Here is a 27,056-nt window from a genome sequence, read left to right as displayed (position 1 = left end):
TATCTGTACAGCCTGTGCTGCCTGACTGGGACAGACTCGTTGCTGGCCCATGGGGCAGATGAAGAAGAGCCAGCCCCCTCTCCTCCCCAGTGCCTGTGCTCTGTGCCTGGGAATGACTGCAATACCTTGTTCCAGCTATTTCAGCTGTTCTTGGTAAATCACTCCAAAAAGCAATGGTAAAACTGGCCTTGCAGATTACCCCATTGTTACAGTCTCTCAAGGGCTCCAGGCCAAGGGTCTGGCCAAAAAGAAAAAAAAAGTAAGAATGGGTTTGCCCAGCTTTTCCCAGTTGTTCCATTAGCAGAGTGGTCAGCTCTGGGTTGGGCTGAGAACGCATGTTGTGGAGGCAGCTGTGATTTTTCTGCCCAGCACTGATGCATCCCCTTAGGTGTTACCAGCTGCAGGTTCCATCCAACATGGGGGACTCCTGGAGTTGTCACCCCACTTCTATCTGAGGAGAGCAGCAGTGTCTTTATGGATGCAGCTACTTTTGGGAGCAGGGGGAAAACTGCCAATGAAAAAGCTTAGTCCAAAGTAGGTCAGGCCCCCAAGGGTAGATTTTGAAATTGGCCCAGTGATCAATATGTCCTTAATTGCTTTTCCTCAACCCAGGACTCAGTGAAGATTGCAGAGCTGATAATTTATGCCATCAGCAATTCCTTATATGTAGATTCTCCCTTGAGCCCTAGGAAACATCCCCAGTGAATCTTGAAAGTCCAGGATGACTTTGGGGATGAGAAAAGAATTTTAAGCACACAGGGTGAGTAGGGAGCACCTCTGAACATTGTGACTCATCACTTCACCTCTAGAGACATAAATGCCAAGAGTGACGTCCCCAGGATTGAACTGATCTGCAAATCCCCAATAAATTAAGTTTAGCAAATCAAAAGGTGCAACCAGATGACAGAAGAGATTTAAAAACATTAGTGTGAGAGCATCTTAACTATGTGAAACAGGGATTTAGCACTGGTTAATGCAAAATTGTAAGTGAAATTCTGGGTCATGGTGGGGTCCTGGTGCATTGCTGCCACCAGGATGCTACAGGTTTGCAGGGAGCGCGGGGAAAGTTGCAAAATCTGTAAATACCTAAAACAAGCAGCAAGCCACAGTTACTGCACTCTACTCTGTACTAACCTAAGGAGATTGCCACACAACTCCTAAAGCTGCAAGAAAGGCAGACATTTGGCACAGGCATAAACTCCAGCTCCCCTGGCATCTGACAACTGGCCACAGCCATTACCAACCCAGCCCACCACCATGACCTTCCCTGGCCTTACACTGGACCTTTTATAGAACATTTCAGCAAGGGAAAATCATTAATTTTCCTCTATGGCTTGATGTTATATAGGGAAACCCACCTGGAAATAGACATTTGACAATAGAATTTGCCCCTGTATTAAAAGTATCCTGCCCTGACTGACTCAGCCTGCTAATCCAACTGGATTTCACAGGGCAAGGATTTAAGCAGCTGTGCTTAGGAGAAAGAAAATAAAAGAAGGGGAAGGGGAAGGAGAAAGTGAAGGGGAAGAGAAGGCAAGGCAGGGGAAGGAGAAAGTGAAGGGGAAGAGAAGGCAAGGCAGGGGAAGAAGGACAGGGCAGGGGAAGGGCAAAGCAAGGCAAGGAAGGGTAGGGTAGGTCAGGGCAGGAAAGGCAAGGCAAAGCAAAGCAAGGATAGTAAGGTAAGGAAAGGCAATGAAGGGCAAGGCAAGGTGAGACAAAACAAGGCAAGTCAAGGCAGAGATAGGAAGGGCAGGGTAAGGAAAAGCAAGGCAATGCAGGCCAGAGCAAGGCAGGGCTGAGCAGGGGGAAGCCAAGGCAAGGTAAAGCAGGGAGAGGGGGCAAGACAAGGCAAGGCAGAGCAGAGCAAGGGCAAGCTTGGGTAAAGCCAGGCAAGGGAAGGCAAGGCGAGCCAACGGAAGGAAACACAGGGGAGGGCAAGGCAAGACAGGGCAGGTGAATGCAGGGCAGATCAATGTAGGGCAGGACAAGGCAAAGCAAGGTAATGGATGGCAAACAGGAAAGGCAGGGCAAGGCAAGTCAGGGCATGTTGTGCTGTTACCTGCAACAAAAGCTCTCAAAGCCAGAAGCAGTTTAGAGAGGAGATATTGCTTTATTTGACATCAGGTGCTAGGTGGAAATTCACAAATCTAGCACACCTTACAAGAGACATTCACCCATTATTTACACACAAAAGATTCTCATTATTCAGTCTACCTAATAACTCCAGCTGGGCTGACATATTCATTAGGAGGATGAAATAACCCTTTTGCACACACATATTAAATTTTGCAGCATCTGCAAACTACTTCTGTGCAGGCATGAGCTCCTCGGTGGTCATTTGGGTAAGGATACCCTTCCTCACATTATCCTTTTAAAGTACTGAGTAATCTCAAGACAGTAGATGTTTGCCAGCTTCTTGAGGATGATAAGGCTGTTCCTTGAAGTAGCCCCAGCTCTGTCTTAATTAGTAGAGGAGTACATTCTTTGACATAGGAGAGAACCTTGAGGTGATTAACTACTTCTTGTTATCCCATCTTATCAGTTCAGTGACCAACTATTTTCTCACACAGTAAGAAGCTCAGTAATTAATTCATTTTAGTTAGCATATGGTTATAAACAAAGCAGAAGCCTGTCTTTGGTAACAATGGCAATGCAGGGCAAGACAAGGCAGAACAAGGCAAGGCACAGCAGGGTAAGCAAGGTGAGGCAAGGAAACGCAAAGGCAAGGCAGGTTAAGGCAAACCTAGGGAAGGGAAGGCAAAGCAAGGCAAGGAACAGCTACCATTTGCCTCATGAGCAACCAAGTCCCTCTGATCTTGATTGACCAGTGAAGCAGTGGAGAGCGGGGCTTGCTCTGAAGTTTTTATCCCTCCCAATAACAGAGGCCTCTTAGACTGTCTGTTTAGTCTGCCTGGATGCACCTGGCAGCATACAAAGGTTCTGGTTTCATGTGCAGTCTATGGACATGTTGAAAACCCAGCCATGAGACTTGCTGCACAGGCACAGCATCCAGTCATAAGAACTGTGTTAGCCTACATCTGTGCTAAAATACGGACAAAACCTCTGTGCCTCCAATTAGCTACCTTTTCTGTGGCACCCTTTCTTTGTAAAGCATTTAGCTGTTTGCAGATGAAAATAGCAATGGTATAAGATGCAACCCTCTACCATGCTACATGGTAATTTTTCTGTCCTTTTAGAACTGGAGGCATAAACCATCCAGGAGGGAAACATTTTTACAAAACCTGATAGTGGAATTTGGCTCTCCCCGTTGTGCTCTCCCCGTTTTTCTCCTTCTCCCTCCACACACCCCCCACCCCCTTCCCCCAGCTCCTGCTCGGGCCATGGCCATCATGGCCATCAAAACATTCGATGTAATAAGTTGAACCTGGACTTTGGGGGATGGCTGGCAATACAGCCAAAACACTGGCTGGAGTAGGGACCTAGATATCTTGTTCCCATGAGAATTTGACCATAGGTCAATTATCTTACTCTATAAATAGTGGACAGCTCAAGAGCCCTTGGAGCTCTCCTGCATGTTAGTGGCTGCACACCAAGATCTCCCCTTGACTGGGGACGCTTGCTTAAGGTTCTGCTCCTCAAGGTTGAGAGATTCCTTGCCACAACAGATTCTCAGTAAGTAACTAAGTCTGTGCATTAGACCAGGCCCAAACATATCCCAGGAGTTAATTGTCTAGTTTTCTAGAGCTTTTCCCAGCTTTCCAAAAGACACAGGTGAGTGGTCTGATGTAGCTGTTAGTCAGAAAGACCAGCTAGGAAGTGTAGAGATATCCATTGGCTCACTTAATTATTCCCATTACTCAGAAGAGTGAAAAAAATTTAACCTGTCAAGAAATCTGCATACTGAAAGAGCCATTTTATCTAGTTCAACCCTTGGTCATATAAACACCTTCCAAATGAGATAAACGTGTCCAAAAAACTGTAACAAGCCATCTCTTCTATCCACCCCTATAAAACCCGATGTGGCTGCTGGACAAGTCTGCAGGAAACATTTTACTTGGAGAGCTGGCTATAAGGAGATTGCCATACTAGCTGTACTTGTTTGAAACAATCTTGGCATTTCAGAGCTTTTTTAATTTCTAAGACTGATTAGCAATGAAAAGCAGCTTACACAAGCTATTCAGATATTCTCAAATTTTCCATTCACTATTCTTTTTCTCCCTGCTTTGTCCTGCAGTGTCTTTATGATAGAACTGTTGGTTAATAGGGATCAGTGAGCAATCGTATTTCCAAATGTCTCACATTCCAGGGGTGAGAAAGAACAGTGCTACACTGACACAGAAATGGGAGATGAGGCTGACAAAAATAACTGGATCTGGATCAGCTACAGCTGTGCTATGCTGGTGGAATTTCATTTTGGTCTGTTTGTAGGAGTAATAGTACCCTTTATCTATCTCCCAGATTACACCATCTGCAAATGCCTCATTTTGTCCATGCTGATACACCCTATTTAAACTGGAATTCAGGGAATCACTGAACGACCAAGCACTTTTGTAGGTTGTTGCACACTGACTTGCATCAGGATCTTGCTCTCAGTCTTGATTTGAAAATAGCTATGTGCTGCAGACTGGCAGAGTTGGCAAGAACCTCAGTGGCAGCAAGGGTAAATTCTGTGGCTTAGCACTAGCTTGAGGTGGACGGCGGGGTTTCTGGAGCCAGGGAAACCTGGGGAAGAGCCGAGAGTGCAGATTTAAATGGTCCTGGCTGTAATTTGTTTTGCATTAAGGTTTCCTTTTTCCTCTACTTTTTGTTATGGAAGCTGCTGTTGTTTAGCAACAGCCCTGCTGAATTTCTCACCCTGGGGACTGATGGTGGAAACACAAACATAACCATACATTCTCCAGCTCTCTTGTTCTATTACAGTGCTCAGAAATCACCAAAAGAGGCAGTCTACAGCAGCAAGAATAAAAAAAAACTGATAAATTAATCCTTTGAGATAGTCTAAATAAGTGTATGGCAGCATCTCTTAATAGCATGGTACAAGACCTCTCACTGGAGAAGATATGTGCTCTCTAGCAGCTGCAACTAAGCAGAGGAATGCCAATGAAGCATCTTTTGGGATGAGTTTGGGAGCATCAATAAGATTTAGCTTTCCTTTACTCCAGGCTCAAAACTCCAGCTTGTGAGCCTGCACAACAAGCTACATGCTGCTAGAGGACGTGTGCTTTCAACTTGGAACAACTGGATTTCTTCTTTAAAATTAGGATTTTAAAAGTTATGTCTTTTCCTGGAGAAAGCTTTTTGTATGGGTATTTTCTGAAAGATTGCAAAGGGCCTGAAACCAAAATAGCAATTATCTGCTAAAAGAGTTAACCCTGAAACCTCTGTGCACTATAAAGTGTCCAAAGGAAGGCTATTTGCTTTATCCGAGCTCCATTTCAGCATAAGGTAATAATGCAGTATTCAATAAAAATGTTAATTGCAGTTACCTGAGCAAAACCGGCTTTTTGATATACCAGCTCCCCCTGTTTCACAGGATTTAAGCTCCTTGCTTAGTTTGTATCATAGGAAGCATCCTTAAGTTCAATGGTACAAGACTTGAGTAAGGATTCAGGATGAATGAATTATAGTGTCAGCATTTGGCTGCAAGACAGTACAGTTTTACAGGACCTTTGCTTGTCTTGGCTGTATAGGGTTGTCCAGTGCCACGAAACGTGGATGGAACATCTAGTACCTCCCTGCAGTATCTGAATGGAAACTTTGAAGCAGGAGCTTGCAATTTTTACTCTAGTCACTCCAATTCCTCCTCAGAACACTCTCTCCAACTACCAAAATCTTCTCCTGACAGTCCCTACAATTTCCCACCAGCACTGCCCCATCTCCAGATCCTCCTTGCAATGTTGCTAATTCTCATACCCAAACCCCTCTACAGTTCATACAGCAACCTTCCCAAGCCCTCTACCTGTTTTCCTGGTTTTATGGTTTCCTTGAAGACAGCGGTTGTTTGAGCCTACTTCCTATTTTCATAAACCAGCTTTAACTCTTAAGGGATGGGGAAAAAGAAAAACTGACAAGGGGTCAAGCAGACACATAGGTGGTAGGTTGGTGTTAGCTTTGTTTCCTTTAAGAGACTGAAATACCAAATCTTGAACAGCACAGAGATGTGGTCATAACATTCACTTTGCACAGGATAACACTGTAGGAGGGAAAGGAGAAAAGACCAAATCATCTGCTGTTATAACAGGCATCTGAAGAACTGCCAGTACCGTTTTAAATATTTATCCAAACTGATATTGCATGCAGGCTACCTGCCTTAGCTTTGTGACTGGAAGGTTAAGATATTGTTGTGAAGACAAAAGAGAAAAGGAAGATGTTAGAACCAGAGTCATATAAGACAGACTGATAGAAGAGTGTATTACACGAGTAACTACACTGGGAGTGCCTTAACTTGTCCCTCAGGTGGTTATACAATATGTTACTTTTAATTCCATGAATATCTGTACTTTCTCCTGCCTGTTTCAGGGCACAAAGCGAACAGTGCTCAGACTTTTGTATTGTGTCTCATCTTCTATGCTTAATGCAGGGTACTAGATCATTTGTGCTGCAAATTATTCCCTGAATCCAGCATTATTGATTTCTTCACTTTCTTTTCAATTAAAGACTTAATTACAAGCTCTGTCAGCTTCAGACACGTTAAATAATTAACCTTCATAAGACCTCTGTGAGATCACAGGCTGTGTTACAACCCAAAGCTCAGGGAGATTACGCCAGTCAAATGTACTCACTGCTCTTGAATGCCTCATTTGGAGTTACTTGACTTGATCTCAGCAAATGAGAATATTTTATGTGCAGCCTTCTCCAGCATATAGCTCTGAGCATGCATGAGTTCCACAGATGGACTTCCCAGGTGCATCCACTAATAAACCAATGTAGAAAATCTGGGTAGATAACTGAGCACCACAAGGTGGAAAGAACTGAACTTTAGGTTGCCTGGCGGAATAAAAAGAAAATTGTCATGGATAGACTTGAAAGAAGTATCTGTTAATCTCCATCCTGTCTCTTTTTCTACCTCCTTACTTGAACAGTTTTCACCTCTCTGAGAAGATCTTTTCTTTTCAAGGTTAATTCTCAGCAATTGCTAAATCCAGGTATCATTTCAAAACTAACCAGGAAAAAAATCCATTGCAGTTGACAATTCCTAGGCCTGAAAAAATGGGTTTTTAAAAACCTTTTCCTTTGGAGGGTGGGAGTGGGGTAAGGAAGAAAATAGATTTGCTGCAAAGCCATCCTCAGTCTCTGCTACTAAAAGTCAGTGCATTTTTATAATTAGCTGCTTTCAGTAAGAAAAAGATCTCTGTACATACTCCATTTCAAATGGAGAGGATCAGTCACAGCTTGTGCAGTCCTTCCTGTGGAACGGGCCTTAGCATTACGTGCTTTTAGGATGCAGCTTCTGATCTCTCTGGGCAAACCTGTCCCAGGTATGCAGCCTGGCATGCTGCAAATTTTATCAAAGAAGTTATATTCCCTTCATCTGCTTTTAAATGCTGCTTTTTATTTTTTTTCAGCTGCCATCACTGGGTCATCACCTGCTCTTAATTCATGCCTTGCTACTGAATCTGTTCTTCCAAGGCTGCCAGAAAGGTTATTTAATTTCATTTAGAGTATCTATTCAAATACTAATGAACTGACTCCAACCTGGGAAACATGGTAAGCATCACATCAAACACCATCTTTCTTTTTTTCCTTCTCCTTCAGAAGGGAACATGGAGAAATGTCTTCTGCTAGAAACAGCCCCACACTGAGAGTTGCCAGTGGTGATGGCAGGTGAGGAAGATGGGAAGCTGTAAAACTTCTTTTTCTTCCATCTGCCTGCTGCACAGAGGGTGTGATATATGGCCTGGAAGCCAGAAGCCACCAAGACTTGGAACATTTCATACAGATGATGTCAAAGGACATTGAGGTGCTGGAGCGGGTCCAGAGAAGGGCAACAAAGCTGGTGAAGGGTCTGGAGAATAAGTCTTATGAGGAGAGGCTGAGGGAGCTGGGGGTGTTCAGCCTGGAGAAAAGGAGGCTGAGGGGAGACCTTCTTCCTCTCTACAACTCCCTGAAAGGAGGTCGTAGAGAGGTGGGGGTTGGTCTCTTCCCCCAAGTCACAGGTGATAGGACAAGAGGAAACGGCCTCAAGTTGCACCAGGAGAGGTTCAGGTTGGATATTAGGAAAATTTTTTACACTGGAAGGGTTATCAAGCCTTGGAATGGGCTGCCCAGGGATGTGGTTGAGGCACCATCCCTGGAGGTATTTAAAAGATGGGTTGACATAGTGCTTAGAGACATGGCTTAGTGATGGTTTTTTGTCAGAGTTAGATTGAGGGTTGGACTAGATAATCTTAAAGGTACCTTCCAACCTAGACAATTCTATGATTCTATGATGTGGGGAGGGAAGAGTGTGAGATTTTGCCAGCCAGGTACCACTTTATTAACAAAATAATGGGAAGAAGGGGAAATTTCCTTGTGGTTGCAGTTTTTCTGATGGGACTGCCAAGTAGGTTCAATGAGTGTGAGGTAAAAGTCCCCTCTGGGGCCCTCTGCCCATCTTCCCAAGGTCTCTGTATTTCCCAAGGGATCTTTGTCTGAAAAACAACTGCATTTTGGCTAGAGCCTCCTCTGGGTCTATGACATTGGAGATGCTTCATTTTGCAAGCAGCTCTCCTGCCTGGCCAGTGATAGTCAGGGAAGGTGACAGAGACATTTAGTCGCTCTCCCTTTCCCATGGTCTGGATAGCCACTTTGCCCTGCAAACCAATCCGGATAGTTCAGACAGAAGGAAGCAAAGGAGGGTTTCAGAACTGCATAGGGCATCACAGGATGTCCCAGTCTGTCCTAAAACCAGCTCTCTCTCAAACACTTGACATACCAGGTGCACTGCAAGTAAGGAGAGAGCAATCCTCCTTTTCCAGCTTGCTCATGTTCTGTACTTGAGATCTTCTGTAGCCAGAAATATAAGCAAATATGTTGATTTACTCTCCGAAACCAATTGTTTGTTGTGTACTCAGAGCATCTGTACTTCATACATACCCAAGAGTGCAAGCATTAGCTGGTCCTTCAGAGGCAGGGAGCTCTACACATGAAAGAGACTGTCTGGGAAAGAATGACATGAGTACAAGGAGGCCTAGACAGAAACTTCAGGAGAGTCAAACTAGATTCATTCTGGCGAACCTGGTTGGCACGGTACTATGAACTGCTGCTGCCTGGTCCCCTGTGCTTGTCCTAGGCAGCTCTTTCAGGGTCTTGGCACCCTTCCCACATTGCCACATAACTTCTGAGTTGCAGAAGGCTAGGGAATGGTTGTTGGCTGGAGATACCAACATAGTAATTATCTCTCTCTTGAAGAAGGAGTTCTTTAACAAATGTAGACCTGGAACTGCTGACTAGCAAAGAGACAGTGACCTTACAAAGCTGGAGTACTACAAGCAGAGGGTGCAGTGTCAACACAGGTAGCTTGCCCTGAGAAGCATTAAGTGATGTTTTAACCCCAATTAATCAAAAGTGCTGTTTGCCCCCAGGAGCATTTTGAATTTTGATATCATTTTCCTTTGAGATCTGTGCTGTGCTGTATTTGTTGCATCCACCTGGTATCAGTCTTCAAGGATTGCGGATGATCCTGCTGCCTGAAAGAGTGGAAGAAACATTTCAGAATTGAAAGTTGTTTCAGAGTTCATGCATCGACTGTAAACCACACTGGATTTGTTCAGCCCCCATGCTGATAACAGCTTGTTAAAAAAAAAAAAAATTCAAAGTAAACCAACCACCTATTTCAGGTTGTTGCTCACTGGAAAATTATTGTTACAGTAAACACTGATATTACTGATTATTAGAATGAAATAAAAGAGAAATACAAGCATGTTGCATCTTGCCTAGAACAACTGAATTTTTTGAGGGCCCAGGAGGTTTCATAAAATGCTGATATTGACCAAAATGCAAGCTATTAATTCAGCTTGACACTTTACACACCTCCCAGGTATTTTGTGATGGAAGTGTGTCCTGGTTTGAGGTAAAACAGAACTAATTTTCTGTTCAGTAATTTTACTTTTTTAGCTGAGCCTCTTCTAACTAACTAAACTCTGAAATTAACAGCATATAGTTCAGAAACTATTCACTCTCGCAGTGATAAGACCTGATTATACCAAGGAATGGTACGAAGAGAGGCCCCTGCTTATATTTATTGCTATAACAACCAAGGTCGGGCACGTGATCCAAAAGTGACCAACAGGGTATTCCATCCCATCCACATCATGCTCAGTATAAAAGCTGAGGGATCAAAGGGTCAACTCTCTTCCTTCAATGGCCGACGTCCGAGGAGAACCCTGTCTGTTCGTCTGCCTTTGATCCCGATCCGAGCGTTCCTGACTCCAGATCCGGAATCCGGCTCCTGTCCATCACCGAGTCCAGCCTGGGACTTTCCCCTGTGCCTGCTGGTGACGTGATCATCATCCTAAGAGCTTGATACGATTTTGTATATACTGTATACATTTTTAAAAATATTTTTTCTTTTCTTCTTTTTATTATATATTCATTATTTATTTTTATTTTCATTAAAGTAGTTTAGTTTTTTTCTAAACTCATAATTATTTTTTTTTCTCCCTCTTCCTCTCCTCTCTTTTCCTTGGGGGGAGGGAGGGAGGGGCCATCCGTTGTTCTGGTTGGTCAAGTCGGTCAAAACCATGACAAAGTGTCAACTACTTTTACACTTTTTTTTCCACAGAATTTGTAAAAAATAAGTTATTACAGAATGAATTGTCTTATTTGTACAGCATGCTGATCCCAGAAGTGCCAGGGGTAAGCTTTAAAGTTTCCCTTAGGAGGACAGGGTTTAGTCTCACCTCTCCCACCTCCCCAGCTAATGCAGTTGACACCATACCATCAGGTCACTTCTACTGGTTGGACTTTCTGTCAACCCAGCTGCTAGAAAGAGCATTTCTCTCTCAGCTGGTGGGCAGGGTTATCCCAGGTGGGACCCTCAACAGGCAGAGGGATTCTTCTTTTTTCTCTTGGTGTCCTTCTGTACTTCCCATCGAGCACACACGGCTCCATCTACTGCCCCGATGTCAAAAGAACAGAGCCCGGCTGAATTTTGTCAGGGGCTTGATCTTCTCTGTATATGGGGAGTATTTTGCAAATGTGATAAATATGACTGATTTATCATGGTAGCTTGTGCCAAGTCAGTATCTCTTTTTGACAAGGTAAATGACTTCCTGGAAAAGGGAGATGCAATATCTCTAATGTCTCTGGAATTCAGTAAAAGATTTGGTGCAGGACAACAGAAAAAAATATTTCTTCCAGTTAAAGTGAACATTTTTACAAACACTGTAAGTGATGGATATGGGGAGGGGGTAAGGAACTGAATAAATCAAAGTAAAAAATATGAATGTTCAAAGGGGTTCTATATAGATAACTAGAGGGGATTACTGAACTCCCCTGAGGATCAAGTGTGGGACTGATTTTGATTAACATTTTCATTTTTAGTCTCAAAACTAAAAGAGGACCTCACCATAACTGTGTGTAGTATTTTCATCAGGCAAGAGGAACTCAAAGGGCAAGATGTGTTAACACAAGAGAAAACGGATATGAAAGCCATTTATAATTCTGGCTAGACAGTGAGATTATTGTTTTTTAAAAAGCAGTAATGATGCAAAAGACCTAACTGCTTTTAAAATGCCACATGAAGTTCCCCGGTTCATGAAAGACCGGAAAGAAAGGAACTGCTGGAGAGAGTCCAGTGGAGGCTATGAAGATGATGAAGGGCCTGGAGCATCTCTGTGCTGAGGAAAGGCTGAGAGCCCTGGGGCTGCTCAGCTGGAGAAGAGCAGACTGAGAGGGGAACTCATCGATGCTGAGCAATAGCTAAAGGGTGGATGTTAGGAGGATGGGGCGAGACTCTTCAGTGTTGCCCAGCAACAGGACAAAAGGGCATGGGCACAAACTGGAACATGGGAAATTCCATCTGAACATGAGGAAAAACTTCTCTCCTGTGAGGGTGGCAGAGCCCTGGAACAGGCTGCCCAGAGAAGGTGTAGAGTCTTCTTCTCTGGAGAGATTCAAACCCCGCCTGGACATGTTCCTGTCTGTCCTGCTCTTGGGGGACCCAGCTTTGGCAGGGGTTTGGACTAGAGGATCTCCAGAGGTCCCCTCTAACCCCTACCAGCCTGTGATTCTGAACAATGTAGTAAAAAAAATATAAAATAAAATCATTATGAAATTCCAGCATGTCTCTTCCAGTCCTGCAGTTTTCTGTCAACAACAAATCATCCCTAATTTCATTCTAGTAAGCTGTAACTTCCCATCACAACTTAGACTACTCCATATTTCTTGAAGATAAATACTCCATGTTTTTTTGAGAATGTGTGATCTAAAATTCATACCAGATGATATGCTCAGCTGAAGTTAGCAGATGAGTGAGCACTTTTCCACTTGTAAATATCTGAAGTAGATAGTTACTGTTTGGTGTCTTCCACACCGTGGCAATACCTGTGCAGTCTAGTGCTTTCAGATTGTGATGTAATTCTGACAGGTGGAATTCTGGAAATGAAACCAGGAACTGTAAGTTTTTCATAAACAACAACAACAAAAAGTAATTACAAAAGCAGATCTCGAGTCTTTACAGCTAAGTGACTTTTGTTTAAGCCCATTTTGATAGAGGAGAACTAACACTTAAGGGAAATAGCAGATTGAGAACACCATTGCTTAGCTTAAACCCTAGCCATTGTGTAAAATGTTCAAGCAAGGACTAGCAGAAGGAACGGTCATGATGACCTTCGCTTTGCTTGCATATGCTTTGCTTGCATTTTTGTAACTAACCACAAGATAAGGATGTAGTAAATTAGAAGGGATGCACACAGGTAATTACGAAGGAAGGAACTTATCAGAGGGAACAGGAGAGATGCACATCCTCTGCCAATTAAGAACTGGCCTGAGCAAGTTTTGTGGTGAAGGTGAAAAGTGCACAGTGAGGAAGACATATGGCCTTCATCTCTGAAACCCCAGCCCACGACCACCTGCACAGCTGCGAGAAGCTAAAAGCAGAGACAACGGAAATGATTTCTCGGAACTCATTGTAATAAAGACCGCCTTTTTGGGAGATGGTTATGGATATGCATAGGTGCTTCATAAATATGTAATACTTTATTGTATGAGTTCAAAGGAAATGCCACAGGTGGCGCGCATGATTGTGTTGGGGTGACCTTCTGTGCTGCCCAGCGCTGAATAAACATACCTACTTTACAACCTTACAGGTTGCGGAATCTGTTTTCCGCATGTCAATTTCATGGGTTTAGTGCTCAGGGGAAATGAAGGAAAAACTCCCATTTTTTTAGCCATGAATTGACTTAACTTCAGATGGACTGTGCTTCCACAGAAACGGCAGGCTTAAACTGATTAGTTGGCTTCTCTAATACTGCTGAAAAATATGGTATTTGGAGGGCTTGGGTTGAATACGGTGTTTTTTCACACATACAGACAAACCAGGGTGACCTTAGGGTGGGCCGGGGCCCAGTCCCGGCTGGAGGCTGCTGCCCCGCTGCCTGGTTACCCGGGCTGACACCCCTTCCGTGTATTTCCGTGGCAGCTGTTCGTTCTAAAATAACAATCTGTCCCGCTCGAGCTGGCCCGGAGCTCATCCATCGATCGGGAAAATCCTGTGGGTTCGACAGATGGGCACATCCAGCCCAGCGCGGGCAACGTGGAGCGCGGCGGCGGGTGAAATGCCGGGCCAGCTGAGGGGTCGGGGCCTGGTCGGACGAGCGGGGCCGGGCTCGGGGCCCCACCCGCGGCCCCGCGGGCACAGCCCCCGGCAGCGGGGGGTCTCCTGCTCTTCCGCAGCGCCCTCCGCCGCCCGCGAGCACTCCTCAGGCCTCCGCGCCTCCATCCCAGCCCGCGCGGGGGCCTCTCCCCGCCCCGCCAGGTCTGTGCGCCCTGTCCCGCTCCGGGGCCCCCCAGGTGTCCACGGCAACGCGCGGCCTCGCAGCCCCGCCGGCCAGAGTCGGGAGCACTGCCGGCGGAGCTGCCATGGCGGCCGGCGCCGGCAGAGTTTCCAGTCAGCGGGTGGCTGAGGACAGAGAGGCGGCGAGGGCGGCTGGCAGCGGCCGCTGCCCCGGGCAGGGCCTGCCCTGCGGGCTGGGGGCCGGCGAGGTACGGCGGCGGCGGAGAGCTGGGCTGCGGGGCTGAGCGCGGGGGGAGAGGGGCCGGCGGAGGCGCCTCCTCTCCCCGGCCCTAATGCGATCGTCCTGTGGGACAGGTAGGGCCTCCGGCCGCGGCGGGCGCAGGGAGCCGGCGGCGGGGTCCGCGCCTCCCGCGGCTGGTGCCCGCACCGCGCTGGGGAGCTCCGCCCGCCGGGCGAGCGGGGGGTCCCGGAGCGCAGCGCGGTCACGGAGCGGGCTCCGTGTGCGGGCGGGGGCCCTGAATGCGCGATCCCCGCGGCTGCCTCCCCCGCTCCGTGCCAGCCCCTTGGGCTCAGCTTGTTTCTGGGAGGAGCAAGTGCTTTCCCCGCTGCCGGACAGTCTCCGCCGCTCCGTGCCCGGGTGGGTGACACTCGCCACTCAAACGCAAGCCGAGACGCCAGTTCTCAGATAATACCCGCCGCTCTCCCTCTTGGGTAACTTCAGTCTGTCCTCAGTAAACGATTGCTGCGGATGCTGTTGCTATTGCCACCGTAATGTCTTTGAATTTTGTTTTTAGGGTAGTCACTCCTTTATTATTTTTAATGCACCAGAAGGAGCAAGGACTGAGATTTTCATTTAATTGGGGTAATTCACAGTCCTGATATTTTCTGGCACAAAAGGAGTTACCAAATTTTGATTAATTCACATAAAATATCTTCCAAATGTCTGATTTTGCTTCAAAATAGCGAACACCTTAAAGTGTTTGTGACTGAAATCAATGCCAGCTGACCAAATTTCAGCCTGCTCATCTGACTGTTCTTGACTGAAATACTGAAATTTGATTTGATAAGGTTTTCTTCACTGAAGAGAGAGGGGGTTATGGACAGCCTTTTGACTTAGCGTCTGCCACTTTCATGCAATCTAACGCTATGTTTACCTATGATGTGAAATTTTGACAGTGCTTTCTACTGAAGAGTAAGGTAGCAGTTTTAAAGGACCAGTTGTATTTCTCTTCTAAGCAAGTGGAATAATTCATTCACTTCACCTGCATCTGACAGTCGAGGAGTCTGTGGCTCTGCTGATTTCCCTTCTGTTTTGAATGCAGAATGCTAAGTGTGTACTGGCATACAGGTCTTTATGAAAGCTGTTGAAAGATTGAAGAGGTGTTGGTATAGCCTGCGTCATTTGGCAATGGATCCAGGGATATGAACACTGAGATAATCTGCTGAAGTAGTGTGAACTACTGATTGCTACGTGGTGGAAGAGCTTCTACAGAAATTGGTAAAATCCTGTCTGGGTCTTGAAGCCCGTGACTAAAACGAAGTTGAGACTGTGCCCAGTCTTTAAGAGTGTAACAGATTCATCCTCTTCATGTGTCAGTTTCCTGCACCTTGGTAGTCCTGCTCTGTTGCAGGAAGGAGGCGATTTCGCTTGTTTCTGTCCTGTCAGTCATATCATTCTTGTTTTGTCCTCTTTTGTGGATTACAGAAATATGTTGGAGAGTTCTACATGGACCAACGCCACGGGAAGGGGATTTGCTACTGGCCTGATGGTTCCAAATTCACGGGAGCTCTTTATCTTGGCCATGTAGAAGGCTATGGGACCCTGGAATGGAAGGATGGCAGAAAATTTCAGGTAACTGGAAAAATGCTGTTCTAATACTGTGATTTCCTTGCCTTTCAAAGTCAGCATAAGAACATGAAAATTTGAGTGTGGGGTTTTTTCAAGCAGCTCCCTTAGTGTTCTGGTTCTTCAGAGGAAATTAATCATGCCTTGATCTCAGTGAGTTAAGGCACTCCTTTCAACAGCTTAGCTTCTGCTGTACTCAACTTTTGCACAGAGAAATACTGAAGGAGGTGATCATATAATCATCAAGTCATTTAAGTTGGAAAAGACCCTTGAGTCCAACTCTAAAGCTGCCAAATCCACCACTAAACCATGTCCCTCAGCACTATGTCTTTTTAAATACCTCCAGGGATGGTGACTCAACCACTTCCCTGGGCAGCCTGTTCCAGTGCTCGACAACCCTTTCGGTGAAGAAATTTTTCCTAGTGTCCAATCTAAACCTCCCCTCATGCAACTTGAGGCCATTTCCTCTCATCCTATCACTTGTTAGTTGGGAGAAGAGACTGACCCCCACCTCACTACAGCTTCCTTTCAGGTCGTTGTAGTGAGCAATAAGCCTCCTCCCCTCAACCTCCTTTTCTCCAAATGAAAAAATCTTCAGTTCCCTCAGCTGCTCCTCATAAGACTTGTGCTCCAGAATCCTCACCAGCTTCATTGGTCTTCTTTGGATATGCTTCAGCACCTCAGTGTTTTGCTTGTGTGGGGCCCAAAACTACACACAGTATTCAACGTGAGTCCTCACCAGTACCCCCACCTCACTACAGCTTCCTTTCAGGTCGTTGTAGTGAGCAATAAGCCTCCTCCCCTCAACCTCCTTTTCTCCAAATGAAAAAATCTTCAGTTCCCTCAGCTGCTCCTCATAAGACTTGTGCTCCAGAATCCTCACCAGCTTCATTGGTCTTCTTTGGATATGCTTCAGCACCTCAGTGTTTTGCTTGTGTGGGGCCCAAAACTACACACAGTATTCAACGTGAGTCCTCACCAGTGGGGGATGGTCACTGCCCCAGTCCTGCTGGCCACATTATTCCTGATACAGGCCAGGATGCTGTTGGCCTTCTTGGCCACCTGGGCACACTGCTGGCTCATGTTCAGCCAACAGTTGACCAACAGCTGGGCAGCTCCAGCCACTCTGCCCCCAACCTGTAGCGCTGCAGGGGTTTGTTATGACCCAAGTGCAGGACCTGGCACTTGGCTTTGTTGAACCTCATCCCGCTGGCCTCAGTCCATTGATCCAGTCTGTCCAGATCCCTCTGTACAGCCTTTTTGCCCTCAAGCAGGTCAACATTCCCACCTAACTTGGTGTCATCTACAAACTTACTGAGGGTGCACTCAGTCCCCTCCTCATGATCGTTGATAAAGATATTAAAGTGAACCAGCCCAATTACTGACCCCTGGGGGACACTACTTGTGACCAGCTGCCAACTGGATTTAATTCCATTCACCACCACTCTTTAGACCCAGCCTCCGCCCAGATTTTTACCCTGCAAAGTGTATGCCCATCCAAGCCATCAGTAACCAGTTTCTCCAGGAGAAGGCTGTGGGAAATGGTGTCAAAGGCTTTAATAAAGTTGAAGTAGACAACCTTTCCTTCATCCACTAAGCAGGTCACCTTGTCATAGAAGGAGATCAGGTTTGTAAAGTAGGACCTGCCTTTCATAAACCCATGGTGATATGGCCTGATGACCTGGTTGTCCTGTATGTGCCATGTGATGGCACTCAAGGTGATTTGCTCCATAATTTTCCCTGGCACCAAAGTCAGACTGATGAGCCTGTCCGGATCCTCCTTCCAGCCCTGTGATGTGATACCATCTGTCCAGAACTAAAAAAACTGATACCTGGAAAATTTTCCTATTCTGGTATCTAACATATAAGATTTCAGTATTTATTCTCCTTCTTTGATGAAAAGCTTGTTAGTTAGTACTTTCAAAAGGCATATTAGGATGCCAACAATATAAAACTGGAAAAATACCTCATTTTAAGAAACTAAGATAGACAGCAATATCAAGTGTCCAGGTAGCTAGTCATCTGTTTTTCATCATTTTCAGACCTGAGGTTGCTAGTAGAAGCTGGAAATCTTGTTTTTTAAGAGCTGCTTTGTTTTCTTAGAAGGTATATCTGAAAAGTCCAAAGCATAGGTGAACACCACCTACCCATTCCTACTGATCCCTAGAGAGCTCTGCAACTCATCAAATAGCCTAAACCAACATAACAGTCTTTGCATTGAGGAGATGATCAACAAGAACATTGTTGCTGTGTGTTGGTCATGCGGCACTAATTATAGATTTAGAAGAACTTTGAGTATATGATGCATAATCTAAAGCTCAGGGGGAAATAGAGAAGCTTCAGATTATAACCATACTCAGAATTTTATTCTTGCCAGTGGTAGCACTTTCCTCCTCCTCCTTTATCTTTGCAGCTAAACATCTCAATGTGAAGTTGCTAATTTTTGCTACAAATAGCTGTTTTGAGGTTGTGATAAGTTAGTGTGAACCTCTCTTGAACCACACGGGTGATCCAGATGTGCATGAGTCTGTGCAAGTTTGGTAATGCTCATGCCTTACCTACCATAGTGTCATGGCCAAACTGCGATACCCTTATAGGAAGACTAAAACTCCCATAGTGCTTTATTTGCTACTGAGACTCATCTGTTGGCACGTCTTGTGGTGCTTGCAAGGCTGTAGATATCCTAAATTTAGTTTCCATTGTAAAAACAGAGTAAAAAGACAGAACAAGAGGGAACAACAAAACAAGAGGGAACGGCTTCAAGCTCCAACAGGGTAGGTTTAGACTAAACATTAGGAAGGAATTTTTCATGGAAAGAGTGGTCAGGCATTGGAATAGGCTTCGCAGGGAGGTCACCATCCCTGGATGTGTTTAAGGGACATTTAGATGGGGTACTGAGGGATATGGTGTAGGGGAAGACTATGTAGAGTAGGGTAGATGGTTGGACTCGATGATCCCAAGGGTCTCTTCCAACCTGAACGATTCTATGATTCTATGATTCTAAAAAGGAAATAACTGTAATTTCTAGATTGTGTGTCTGTGCAGATGTGTGTCAGATGTGTTTGTTTTGATTAGGTAGGAAAAGCTAACCAAAAATCTGTCCTGGCCTGAAAGGCAGCAGCCTAGCTAATAAATCTAAAATTGGTCACAGAATAAAATTAAAAAGAAAATCTTGCTCAGGCTCTAAGACCATCAGGAATTTTCATCCAAACATTACCTCCCACGGTAGTTAAATTTAGGGCCTTCCACCGTTCCTACAGTGGAAGACTTGTGTTTGCTATTTAATGGACCAAACTGGATGTGAAGGCTTTGCTGTTCAGATTGGCTTCAGCAGTTATTGCTCTGTCAATAAGAAGTGGACCAGTAAGGCCAGAACCAGCCTGGTTAGTTTAAATAGAAACCTGACTGTAATTGTACAACTTGCTTGGTCTCTGACTGATACTAATGAGTTTACTTGTTTCTTAAGGGGCTCTACAAATCTGATGAGCGATTTGGACCAGGGATTGAGAGCTATCCAGATGGCTGTCAGGACGTTGGTTTGTGGCTCAGGAATCATCTAATTAAACTATGTACTGAAATACCTGGTTATTTTTCTCTCTTGGATTATCCAGCACACTACAGATACATTGATGACAACTGTCAAAAGAAGTATATTTCAGTTGAGGAAGACCCGTTTCTCCGTAGCTATAAACATCTCCCTTTTGATGATAAGGATATTTTTCCTGAAGGAGTCTTTGCATATTCTCATAACACAGATCATCTTACTTTGACGCGCTCCTTTCTGGAAGAGTGTGATGCTTGGTATTTTCAGAACACCCCAAAGCTGCCTGAGGAAGATTCTTGGCCTGTTGCAAATGTGACCCCTCTACTTGTTAGAATGCAGACACATGTTTATAAGCACAGGTAACTGCTGATAATTTTTTTATTAAGTATGAATTTTTGGAAATTATTATCCATGAGTGTTCATTATTTTCAAAGTTACGTTGCAGGATAAAAGCTGCACTCCAGATTGTTTTTTATGGCCTTGAGATTACAAGTTGCCAATGAGGATTGGCAGAAAAAGAAGAAAACAACATATCTTTCAATTCACAAATTGTATTCCTTTTAGTTGAACACCAGTTTTATCCTGGTTAGACCTATAAAAATAGTCTAATTACTCATTAGCATGTGAGAGTTTCTGGAAGTTCAGTTTTGAAAGAAATTAGGAGGCAAGGGCTGTAGAGACCTGTTCCGACCTTCCCTGTTCCAAGAGTGTGTGGAGAAGCATAGTGCCAGATTTTTGGAAGCACTGAAACTCTGCCAATGATACCTTTTTGTGTTTGTTGTGACTTTTTTTCTCCTTCAAGGCTATACAAAACATGCTGCAGCAAATTTACAGCTACTAGAACTGCCAACTGCATGTCAGTTTTTATGTAGCTTACTATTTGTACATGGAGATGTTCTTTGGGCCAGCAAAGAATTTCCTTGTTTGTTTTTTTGATAGTAAAACAAGCTACCCAAACATATTTTATAGTCATAGTTGAAGCAGATGATGGAAATTAAATCCTAAATAGATGTCGTGAGTGTGCATGATAAATTCATTCACAGAAGAATGTGGTAGTTAGATTTTGTTTTCTTTTTTTAGTAGATGTTTCATGGATGGATATTTTTTAACGCCTCTGTAGCAAAAATCTATATAATTCTGCCAGCAACCTGTACACTGGTTTGCCTTTCTGCCATTAATGTAAGCAAGCTTACTACACTATCTGAAACAGTTCTTAAAATGATGGTCTTATTTTCTTCTTGGTGTGTTTTTAATTTAATTGCCACAGTGGTCTAAGAGTACATAGCTGTTTAAGTGTACTGTACTTTTTTTCTCATTTTCTAGGTGCTGTCAAGGGGACTTCACTTCAGATGTCAACCTCATTCTCAGTGGATCCCGCAGTACTTACGGGCCTCCGGGCCCCAGGGAACTTGCCTCAGAGCAGCTAATCCAGAAGGCAGCAAGAGGAGACTATGATGGGGTCTGTGCCATTCTGAGGAGTGGGCTTGCTCATCCAGACGTAGCTGACAAACATGGATACACAGCACTTGCTGCTGCTGCTGTAAGGCTCTAAGTGTAACTCTTTACCACATGATGAGAAAATTTCTGGTATAGCAGGCTGGATCAAATTTTTCTCTTGTGTCATTACACAGTATGAAATGCATGTTCAGTAAACAGGAAAACCAGAAAAGCGGTGTGGTATGAGTAGTGTCTGTAATGACTGGTATCATGCCAAACCCCGCAGTAAATAAATAACCTAAAAGTAGCCCTTTGGTAAATATTAGAGATGATTTCAAATGTCAGAGTTGATTTCAGGTTATGATTATGTGGTGGACTAGATCTGTGTTCTTGGATGTGACTGTGCCCTTATTATTTTTTCCCCTAGTTGAACAGATTCAGACATGATTGTTTTCTTTTTGCTGAAAAGCAGTGGTGACTAGAAACCATGCATGCACAACTTCAGTTTCTATAGGGAGGGGGGTGAAACCCTGCTCCCTGCCTTTTTCTTCATGCACTTTTCAGCTACCTCAATAGTTGGCATTCATTGTAAATGGCTAGCAATATTTAGATAATAATTTAGAGCACTGTATTGCTCCTGTAGCCATCTCAGTCACTTTTAGTCTCTTTCTGTGCATGAATCCTCACTGAATTCCTGTGAAATCACATAGTTAAAAATTAGCTGAAGAACACCTGTTCTGAACCCTGTAAGACATGGTTCAGAATTGTGTTTCTATTTTGTGGGGAAAAAAGAATTGAATTAACTATGCTGTGTAGAGCATCACTATTTTAAAATTGCATTGTCATTTCTTTCCATGTCAAAAGCTAGAAGTGTGCAAGTATGGTTGTTTCCCTTCTACAGGTTAATTCTCACAATGATGTTGTCAATCTTCTTCTTGATAGTGGAGCTGATGTGAATAAGTGTAGTGATGAAGGATTATCTGCACTCTCCATGTGCTTTATTCTCTTTTATCCAGAAGAATCTTTTAAGGGTAATATTGCTGAGAGGAGCTTGCACAGTTACAAGGTTTGTTTACTTCTAATCTAAAATGACAGAATCATAATGTACTATTTCCTCAAGCTGTAAGCTTGCTTTATAAAATTTACTGTGTATAATCCTAGGGAAAAGTCAGAGCTTTCAGGCATTTTGCTCTCTGAGGATGTAGAATAATGTCTACACTCACCGTTAACTCCTATCTCAAAGGACTAAACTCCAGTGCAGCTACAGGCTTACTCTGCAATTGAAATAAGATGCTGTATCAATAGCAGATGTGAAGCCATGTTGGGTAGGTGTTTAACACAATGCAGATGCAGTGGGGCTGTTGATGGGGATTACAAGAGCATAAGTAGAACAGTAGGATGTAGGTGATTCAGCTGGTACTATGTAATCCTGCTAGTGGCTAGTAGAAAGCAGCTGTAGAGTCAGAAGTGTGCTGATCCTTGGGGAGTGCTCACAAAGGAAGAATCCTATCCCTGGAAGAGAAATGCCTGTTCTGGACTTCCTATGTAGGAGCATGCTATACATTTATTTGTAAGAGTGCAAACCTGAGAATGGGAAAGAAAATGAAAGCAAGGTGTCGGGAATCACCAGCCAGGATGAGAGAACAGATAAAAAAGGGTTTGGGCAGGAACTCTGTGGTCGTTGAAATGTTTCAGTGGAGTCCAGCAATGGAAGGGTACTACTGAGACTTTCACATGAGGCTAGACAGGTAGTGGCCTGTGCCTTGAGAAAACTTGTTGGAAATCAAGTGTGCAGTTTGAAAAATCTGTAAGTGCCTTGTTTTATTTCAGCAATTTTTTTTTCTTTTAAGCTAGGGGATGTATACTTTTAACTCTTCTAAATATATCTTAGACATTACGGAAATTGAACAAGAAGAATATTCCATTACTTCAAGAGATTTTAAAAAAAACCCAACACCTTAGTTACACAGTACTTCTAAATTATTTCCCTATAACAGATGTTAACAAAATTCTGTTATTATATGCTGTATGGTGTTGCTGTTCTGATAGTCATGCATTAGAAAAATACTTTGTTTTCATTTTTGTAACCTCTTTCATTTTTAAAATCTTTAAGTGGAATGAACAACCAGAATCCTCAGAAACAATCAATGTGGCTGAAGACGTTATCTCAGAGTAAGTCTCATGCACTATAAAGGGGAGACCAACTCTCACAAACCCTTTTGTATAAAGAAGGTAACAGTATTTCACATATATCACAGAAGTATGCATCCATTGCAGGGAAAGATATTTTTTGTTTATTCAACTGGGTAAATTTTGTTTGCCAATAGAAGCCACTCATTGTTTATACACTCTAATGTAGCTTGTGTCAGCAGTGGACAAACATTGCTGTTGAAAGTGTAGTTCCAGCGAAGGATGTTATGCTTGAACAAGAGAAGATTTTGTGTGAGTGGAGTGTGAAAAGCTGCTGAATATGCAATGGACACTTGGAGTGTAGTATAGATGTGAGGAAGGAGAATGTATTAATTTCATTTCTTGAAATCTTGACTACATATGAACTTGCTAGTTGTTTTCTGCAAGTGTCTATTCAGCAGTGTCAGCCCTTTGTGGATCTTGGAAAGGGCCACATTTTGCTTTTTGCTTTGCAGTCATCAAAGATGATAAAATTTTTGTATTGGGTTTTATGGTGGTGTAGGTAATTTTTATATCTTAAAGCTCGCAAATTGAAAATTCCTGGTTGGCCTTCTGGCCCTCATCCTCTTACATATTACTTTTGTTGCACATCCTCTCACCTCCCATGATTCTTATTGTCTGAAATATTGTGCATATTGCATGTTTGTTCATTGGAATATAAAGATCATAGAATCATAGAATGGTTAGGGTTGGAAGGGACCTCAAAGATCATCGAGTTCCAACCCCCCTGCCCTGGGCAGGGACACTTCCCACTAGAGCAGGTTGCTCAAGGCCCCATCCAGCCTGGCCTTGAACACTTCCAGGGATGGGGGATCCACACTTCCCTGGGCAACCTGTTCCAGTGCCTCACCACCCTCATAGTAAAAAATTTCTTCCTGAGATCTAATCTGAATCTTTTTTCTTCCAATTTAAAACCATTTACCCTTGTCCTATCATTACACTTCTGGCAAAGAGTCCTTCCCCAGCTCTTCTATAGGCACCCTTCAGTTATTGAAAGGCCACTGTAAGGTCTCCCTGGAGCCTTCTCTTCTCCAGGCTGAACAATCCCAGCTCCCTCAGCCTTTCTTCATAGGAGAGGTGCTCCATCCTCTGATCATCTTCGTGGCCCTTCGCTGCACCTGTTCCAGCCGGTCCATGTCCTTTCTGTGTTGAGGACTCCAAAACTGGACACAGTGCTCCAGGTGGGGTCTCATGAGTGCAGAGTAGAGGGGCAGAATCGCCTCTCGAGACCTGCTGGCCACACTTCTCCTGATGCAGCCCAGGACTCGGTGGGCTCTCTGGGCTGCCAGCGCGCACTGCCGGCTCATGTTGAGCTTCTTGTTCATAAGCACTCCCAAGTCCTTCTCCTCAGGGCTGCTCTCCAGCCATTCTCCACCCAACCTGTAGTTGTGCCTGGGGTTGCCACGTCCCAGGTGCAGGACCCTGCACTTGACTTGGTTGAACCTCATGCAATTTGCATGAGCCCACCTCTCCAGCCTGTCCACGTCCCTCTGGATGGCATCCCTTCCCTCCAGCGTGTCAACTGCGCCACCAAGCTTGGTGTTATCAGCAAACTTGCTGAGGGTGCACTCTATCCCACTGTCCATGTCTCCAACAAAGATGTTAAATAGTACTGGTCCCAATACCACGCCCTGCGGAACACCACTCGTTACTGGCCACCTGGACATTGAGCCATTGACTGCCACCCTTTGGGTGCGGCTGTCCAGCCAGCTCCTTATCCACCGAGTGGTCCATCCATCAAATCCATGAGTTTGATCCATTGTATGTAGGGCTTGTGGGTAAAGCTGAGTTAATACCATGCCTGAAAAGATGAGTCTCTCCTGAGAGCACTTTGTGATGGAGTTTTTGGGTGATTTCCAAGTGCTGTTTGCCCTTTCTTTTGCTTTGGTAGTGTCACATTTTTTTTGGGGGTGTGTGTGTGGACAGTTGGCTCCATGGAAATATAGATGGCACCTGAAATATATTGTTCTAGTCTAGTTCCAGCTTTTGTTGAAGTGAAACACTGTACCTTCGTTTTCATGGACGATATGAGGTATGATTGAGGAAGGAACCTTCCAAGGAGTCTTCAATGGCAGGAAGGAGTAGTCTGTTTCTTTCATTAAACAAATCTAAGGCCAGTTGTTTACAAGTCACACAGGAGTGACTGGTGGAGATGCAGAGAATCTTCCGTAGCTTTGCAGTCTGTTCCCTTGGAAGGGCTTTTCATGACCACAGGGACTGCTTTTGCATGCTACTCCTTTAGTTTAGAGGGCAGAGATACACTGGCAGCACTGTCCTCTCTTCAGGTCATACTGTTGTTGCCTGGGTGGTGTAGGGCAGTGGTGATGCCAAAGACTGCCATGTCTTCCCTCTGCTAAGTGACAGTTTTCATGTCTATTACCTGGGAGTCATTTTAGTCCACTAGCTTTTTGTGGTTTTGTGGAATATGTGCTAATATGTTATTCTGGTATTTCCTATGTCAATTCTAGACGACAGAAGAGATGGGAAACAATCCAACTGCTGCTTCATCGAGGTGCAGATCCCAATGCATCCTGGGTCCCACCGCACCTTTTGTTTTTTGCTGTTAAAGCTGCAGATGCAAAAGCAGTGAAACTCCTCTTAGAAAGGGGAGCCAGGACTGATGTGCGGCTTCCATCCAAGGTTTTACTGGTTTATAATTCATAATGTGGGATTGTAGATGTGTACTAAAGCTTTAGTGCCCTACTGTAAAATATCCTGCATATCAGAATCACCTTTAGAATGGCCAGAAAGCTGTTTAAAGCGATGATCCCATTCAAAGATATCTTTTTTTAATTGAAAGAACTCAAAGCTTCTTACTTTCCAACTATTTTTTGTTCTCATTATATTTCCTGGTTGCCAAGTTTGTGAGTGGCTGGGGAATACTTGTGAAGCTGCTCCTCAAGTGAGGAATGGCTGTTGTGATATTTAGTAGACTTAGTGTCTGTGACCTTTAGTGTTCTACAGTCCTATAACTCTAGGCTCTAGGTTTATGGTGGCTGTTTGTGAGACGCAGCATGTGGGAAGAGTGAGCTTGGCTTATTCTTTGAAAAAATATTAAGGGATATTGAAATGCTGCTTGTGATAAACAGGAGTCTTACTGCTTTGTTTGTTGTTCCAGCTAGGGGGGTTAACTCCTCTCCACATAGCTGCCTCAATTCCTGGAGAGGAAGGGGTACAGATAACACAATACCTCCTGCATTCTGCCCCAGATCTTAATGCAAGGGCAGAAGATGGAAATGAGATATACAGTCCAGACAAGGTATGTTGCTTTTTGAGCTCATCTTCTTTCAGCTGTTGAAATTCAGATTGCACAGGACCTAATCAGGGAGTTGAGATTCCTGCCTGCTTGATTTCTTTGAGTTCTCCTGAATGAACTAAAAAAAAAAAAAAAAAAAAAGGAAGAGAAAAAGCCACTTGAGGTCTATAGTATTGGTTTGCAGCAAACATATCCTTCTGGCTTTGGTGCCCCAGAAAATTTTGCTATCATGCCTTATATAAGGCAGAGTTTAGAAGTCTCTTTTCTGTAGTCCAGTACAAATGCCTGAAGATACATGACTACAGAAGCAGGTAAGTCTTTGATGAGACTTGCTTTTTTCATCTCCATGGAACTGGCCTAATATTTATTTTCTTTTCTTACTTCTCTTTTCCTTGAACCCAGTCTGTCTCTGCTACATTCCTGCAGCGTTCTCTGTGTCTCCAGGTTGCAGAAGACCCGCTTAGCAGTAGACTTTTGTGGTAGTATGGCAGTTTTTAGTTAGAATTGCCATTTTTTATGATAATTCTCTACTGCTTATAGAGCTATACCAGCAATATGTGCTTTTTCTGGCATTTGTTACTACAACATAAAGTAATTGGTCTGGTAACAAAATCATTTAGTCACAGAACAGCTGAAAGATTTGAAGTGACCTCTGAAGATTGTGTAGAACAATACCCCTGCTCAAAGCAGGATCAGTTATAGCAGGTTGCTCAGAATCTAAGTCCAGTTGTTTTTTGAGTATCTCCAAGGATGTAGACTCCACAATTTCTCTGGGTAACCTGTTCCAGTGGTGACAATTTTCCTAATGCAGGCCAGGATGCTGTTGATCTTCTTTGCTGCAGGTGTGCACTGCAGGCTTACGTGCAAGTTGTCTACCGAGACTTCC

The 27,056-nt window shown here is 44.2% G+C and overlaps 1 protein-coding gene across 1 annotated transcript in view; it reads left to right on the top strand.

Moving 5' to 3' along the window:
• The window catches only part of ANKMY1 (ankyrin repeat and MYND domain containing 1), a 102,809-nt gene that overhangs the window by 61,282 nt on the left and 14,471 nt on the right, over positions 1–27,056 (top strand). The window contains exons 8-14 of the mRNA XM_014949737.1: positions 15,603–15,749; positions 19,210–19,646; positions 20,611–20,827; positions 21,626–21,790; positions 22,838–22,896; positions 25,383–25,554; positions 26,033–26,173. Coding sequence (XP_014805223.1) covers positions 15,603–15,749; positions 19,210–19,646; positions 20,611–20,827; positions 21,626–21,790; positions 22,838–22,896; positions 25,383–25,554; positions 26,033–26,173 — 1,338 coding nt within the window. The remainder of the gene's footprint in view (positions 1–15,602; positions 15,750–19,209; positions 19,647–20,610; positions 20,828–21,625; positions 21,791–22,837; positions 22,897–25,382; positions 25,555–26,032; positions 26,174–27,056) is intronic.

The sequence above is a fragment of the Calidris pugnax genome, unplaced genomic scaffold (assembly GCF_001431845.1).
Source record: "Calidris pugnax isolate Ruff unplaced genomic scaffold, ASM143184v1 scaffold192, whole genome shotgun sequence".
Taxonomy (NCBI): Eukaryota; Metazoa; Chordata; class Aves; order Charadriiformes; family Scolopacidae; genus Calidris; species Calidris pugnax.
The sequence above is the reverse complement of the archived record's forward strand: the minus strand, read 5'-3'. Positions and strand labels throughout refer to the sequence as shown.